Source organism: Temnothorax curvispinosus, unplaced genomic scaffold, assembly GCF_003070985.1.
Source record: "Temnothorax curvispinosus isolate PA1 unplaced genomic scaffold, ASM307098v1 QBEX01011666.1, whole genome shotgun sequence".
Lineage (NCBI taxonomy): Eukaryota > Metazoa > Arthropoda > Insecta > Hymenoptera > Formicidae > Temnothorax > Temnothorax curvispinosus.
Window position 1 is genome coordinate 1 of NW_020221446.1, and position 5,745 is coordinate 5,745.

The following is a 5,745-nucleotide window of genomic DNA, read 5'->3' on the forward strand; positions in this document are numbered from 1 at the left end:
TAGCTCTCGTTCAAAGCAAAAACGGTTCACTACAACCATGCAGAGTATTGTTAGATTCCGGATCGCAAGCTAATTTTATTTCTAAAGACACTTTAAACACTTTAGGTCTAATTCCACGTTCGATAGATATCTCTATATCAGGTATAAACGGCACAACCACTCGTTCAAATCAAGCAGTGCAATTAAAGTTGCAATCGCGCTTAAATTCTTATTCCACGATCATTGATTGCATTGTAACCGACCGCGTAACAGATGATATTCCATCCTCTAACGTGAAACGAACAGCTTTCGAAATACCGCGAAATATTGAACTCGCCGATCCCAATTTTCATATTGCGTCTAAAATTGACATATTGATCGGTGCAGACACATTCTGGAACCTCATATGCGTAGGACAGATCAAACCTTCACAAAAGCATCCGACATTGCAAAAAACCAGATTAGGCTGGATTCTAGCGGGTCGTTTAAACAATTCCGTAATGAACTCGCGAAACATGCAATCTTTTCACGCTTCTCTCAGCAATTCCGAATTAAACGAGCAGTTAAGTAAATTCTGGCAGCTAGACGAGATTCACTACAAATCAAATAGCTATACTCTCGAAGAGAGTTTTTGCGTAAAACATTTCTTAGAAAATGTATCGACAAACGAACAGGGTAGATACATAGTCAAATTACCGTTAAAGGAAGAATTAATTGTTAGTATCGGCAATTCGAGAAATATCGCATTAAGTCGTTTGCAGGGATTAGAAAGACGCTTCGTCCGTGATCCCCATCTCAAGAAACGTTATTCGGATTTCATCGATGAATATCTTACATTAGGTCACATGAAACCGATAGTAGAACAATCTTCTAACGAATCCGGAGCCTATTACTTGCCTCATCATTGCGTGTTAAAAGAGTCTGCTAAAAGTACAAAACTTCGCGTCGTATTTGACGGATCATGCAAAACTGATACCGGCATATCCTTAAACGATTCTATGATGATAGGACCGGTCGTTCAAGAAGACCTTATGTCTATACTCATGCGCTTTCGTATTTACATATACGTAATAGTAGCCGACATAATTAAAATGTACAGACAAATATTGCTGCATCCTTCGCAGACGAAACTGCAACGTATTCTTTGGCGTCTCATGTCCGATCTAGATGTTAAGATCTATGAATTACTTACTGTTACATACGGTACTGCAGCTGCTTCTTTCCTCGCTACAATGTGCCTTAAGCACCTAGCGGAGAAATACGCCCACGTCTTTCCCATAGGTTCGTTGCATGTTATACGTAACTTCTACGGCGACGACTTACTTACGGGAGCTAATACAATATCAGAAGCGATGGTCATTAGAGATCAAGTAGTACAATTACTAAAACTAGCTTCTTTTGAACTTAGTAAATGGGGATCTAATTGTCCCGAATTATTGAATGGCGTGAGCGATCAAAGCGAGGGTCTCGTACCGTTTGATAAAGATTCTGATTTCCGTATTTTAGGCATCCTTTGGGATCGAGATGACGATACATTTCGTTTTTCGTACAAGCCTAGTCAACAACCTAACGTCGTAACTAAACGTTCGATATTATCTGAAGTGTCAAGATTATTTGATCCATTAGGGCTACTTGGTCCGATAATTGTAATCGCGAAATTAATAATACAAGATTTATGGATTTCGAAAGTATATTGGGATGAATCGATTCAGCAAGACTCTCATACAAAATGGCTAAGACTTAAATTACAACTTCCTTGTTTGAATCAGTTTCATATTCCTCGTTGCGTCGGTAATTTCGCTAATCCAAAATCCACACAAATTCATGGCTTTTGCGATGCTAGCCAACGCGCTTACGGTGCGTGCGTTTACATTCGCATGAAAGTTGGTCATCAAAGATACCAGTCAAACCTACTTTGCTCCAAATCTCGTGTCGCACCACTTAAAGCAGTAACATTGCCGCGACTCGAATTGCAAGCAGCACTATTGTTGTCGCAGTTAGTTGATAAAATTAGATCATCAATCGATTTAACAGACGTAGAAGTATTCTTGTCATCAGATTCCAAAATAACTTTAAATTGGATAGCTTCTCCATCGCGCAAATGGTCGACATTCGTAGTTAACCGAGTTGGGGAAATTCAACGATTAACTGACATAAGCAGTTGGCGCTACGTCGCTTCATGCAATAATCCAGCAGACATTCTATCCAGAGGATCATTTCCTGACGATCTAATAGACTCGCACATGTGGTGGCACGGCCCATCATTCTTACTAGAGCCAGACGGCCATTGGCCAAGCGGGGAATACAATTCCTTTGATGGCGAGATTCCTGAACAAAGGGTCGTTTGCACAGCTGTTGTATCCATTGACTGCGAAGTTATCGACGACTTGCTCAACAAGTTTTCCAGTGTTAATAAAATATGTCGAATCTTAGCTTATTGTTCTAGATTCACCAAGCCTCAAGATTCTATTTCACAATCCATCGAGATTTCTCCAAAGGAGATTATAAATTCTTTAAACATCATATGCAAGGTTGTTCAAATGAAAGCCTTTATTAACGAGTATCATGCGTTAAAAAATCAAAACGACATTAGCAAATCTAGTTGTATCCTTTCACTATCTCCATTCATGAGTGAAGACGGCTTAATCCGAGTCGGTGGAAGACTGAAAAACTCAGCTCTATCATTCGACGCTTGTCATCAAATAGTCCTTCCTCGAAATCACATTTTAACGAAGCGTATAATAGAATTTGAGCATCAACGTAATATGCATTCTCCTTTGCAAGCTACTATGGCTGCAGTTAGGCAACGGTTTTGGCCGCTATCATTGCGATCATCCACTCGTAAAATCATTAACAATTGCGTAATATGCTTTAAGGCTAAGCCGATCTTTTCCGAAACAATAATGGGTTCTCTGCCCGCACCAAGAGTTAACGTATCGCGGCCATTCTCGCACTGTGGAGTCGACTACGCCGGACCTGTGACTTTACGTGAGGGTAAACGCCGAAACTCTCGTAATCATAAGGCTTATATAGCAGTTTTCGTATGTTTCGCCACCAAGGCACTACATTTAGAACTTGTGAGCGACCTCACTACTGACGCCTTTATCTCATCACTCAAAAGATTAATATCGCGACGGGGCAAACCCGAACGAATGTACTCCGACAACGCGACTACGTTCGTTGGAGCACAAAGACAAATTAAGGAATTCTATGATTTTCTTAAAACCGAACAAGCGCAGAACTCCATAGAGCATTTCTTACGCGATCAACAAACCGAGTGGCATTTCATTCCTCCTAACGCTCCCCACTTTGGGGGCTTATGGGAAGCTGCAGTTAAATCCGCCAAGTTCCATCTCACTCGTATTGTTGGCACAGCCAACCTAACCTTTGAAGAAATGTCAACCGTATTGTGCGAAATCGAAGCTATTTTAAATTCGAGACCTCTCGTCCCTTTAACTTCGGATCCTAACGACTTAGGCTACTTAAGTCCAGGGCATTTTCTGGTTGGCTCTCCGTTAAACAGTTTTCCTGCCCGCAATTTAACAGATGTTAACACGAATAAACTGTTGCGATGGCAAGTAGTAGAACAAATGCGACAGCATTTTTGGCATAGGTGGAGCAGCGAATATCTTAACTCATTACAGGAAAGACATAAGTGGAAGATGTCAAAGGGTCAACAATTGAAACTTGACCAGTTAGTTTTAATAAAGCAACAAGGCGTAGCTCCATTGCAATGGATAACTGGTCGAATAGAAGACATACATCTAGGTTCCGATGGATTAGCGCGTTCAGCGAAGGTCAGAACCTCGAAAGGATCTTATGTTAGACCGCTTTCAAAGTTAGCAATATTACCGATATAATTCTATAGATGTAAGCCACTATGCGTAAATTCCTTTACACTTATATTGTCAACATGAAACATATTGCAAGGCATGTTATTTGCGTGAATTCTTCAATTTTTTTATATCTAATGTTTAAGTTAAGTTCATTTATGTACCAGCGTAAACTAAGCATACTGTATTAATTTGAATTACTCATGTTACAATGATTTAATTTAGTTCAGTCGATTGTTTTGTCAACTTATGGCTACGAGCCACCTGTCATTTAAAGCAATTGTTGAAGGGCAGACCCTTCAAGGCGGGCGGCGTTGTTAAGTATTGTGATATTAATGCTTCGGGCATACTCGCGTACGATCCGTCCCTGTTGTCCCCCCGCTTAGCTACGCGATCACGTGAGCGGACCCGAGCCATCCCCACCAAACTCTCGCCAGAAGCTTGCAGCGAGTCAAGCAAGCAGCACGTGAAGCACGGCTATCTTAAGCTCAGCGATTTTTCGTTATCATATAGTTGCTAGTAGACTTGTCGAGAATAATAAAAGACTTAAAATAAAAGACTCATTGTCTTGACCACACCGTTCCCGAGAAAACACCGGAGAGCAACGTGGAAGGAGCTTAAGCCAACGATCTCTTTCAACGAAAATTAGAAGGAGAGGCTAAGAGTTCTCTAACACAAAACAATTTTCGACATCGCGTTGCTTTTAACGAAGTAAAATAAAATTCTGTACAGAAAATTTTCTTTCGCACTTATATTTCTGTTACATGTCACACGATATTCAGTTTCAAAACCGACGTAGTGGTGGACTCTATTAATATTTTACTCCGAGTTTCCATGGCTGGTTGGAACCATATGCTATGACTGTAGCATAGACCCGTCTTGGTAGAACTAATATGGAATATATATTTTTTCGTGATGTGCAGCGCTGCCATCTACTAGATGTCTCAAAGACAAAAGTTAGGTCGAAGAGAGGGCACAAATTGGTCAAAATTACCAAAATATTACCGATATTCGACCTTCTGATAGGTCCATTTCACCGAATCAGACTATGACTTATAAGGCGAAATGCCTTGCATTACCTAATTTCAACCGTAAAATTACTTCAACTTTATTTCCCACTTACCTTCTTTCGACGTCGATTCGACGTAAGTTGGGCTTGGTCAAACAGACTTTTGAACCTATCAGAAGGTCGAATAAACGTAATTTCGCCCTATTTTGCTGCTTGGGTTAAATATCCATTTTATAAAGGGTTTTACAAAAAATGTGAACATTAAAGAAATGTTACCAATATAATAATATATTACACACAAGCAGATCATCAATAAACAAAAATATAGCAACAAAATTTGAAACAATTTACAATTAAAAAAATTTTTATATTTTATATTAACAGTTATTTATGAATGTATTTATGTTACAACTATTTTCTGCATAATTTTGGTTGAGACGGAATCTCCAGAACATCCTTAAATACCAAACATAAGTATATTAATAAAAAATATATAGATTAATCAATCCATAGTTGCCTTCTAATAGAAAGTTAGTTTAAAATTGACTACATGTTTATAATCATATAATCAAGAAAACAAAAGGATGCACATTAAAGACGTAAAAAAATTAAGAAGAATGGTAAGTTTTTAATAAAAGATGGTACAACATTGATGGTACATACATGGTCAACTTGTAACGTATTAAATAGAGTTGATGTCAGTTAATCGTTTTATACACAATCTTTTTAATTTTGTGACAAATCGACAATGAAATTTATAGATATGTTGGAAGTACACATTTTGGATGGCTGTAACTTTTGAAATATCGGTCGGAGCGCTTCGGACTATAACAGTTTTCGATAGAACTCTTTGGGGGGCCACCAGAACTCCAGCGAAAACTGCCGATTTCAGAAAAAAAAAATTACCCCTCGGGACTTAGAATA

The 5,745-nt window shown here is 38.9% G+C and overlaps 1 protein-coding gene across 1 annotated transcript; it reads left to right on the forward strand.

Moving 5' to 3' along the window:
* Nucleotides 1-126: 126 nt before the first annotated feature.
* LOC112461708 lies at nt 127-3,839 on the forward strand (the record flags this gene model as incomplete). The annotated part of the gene is made up of 1 exon (XM_025027044.1): nt 127-3,839. A coding segment is annotated over one exon (3,713 nt), but the record flags the coding sequence as incomplete, so codon positions are not given.
* Nucleotides 3,840-5,745: the final 1,906 nt, after the last annotated feature.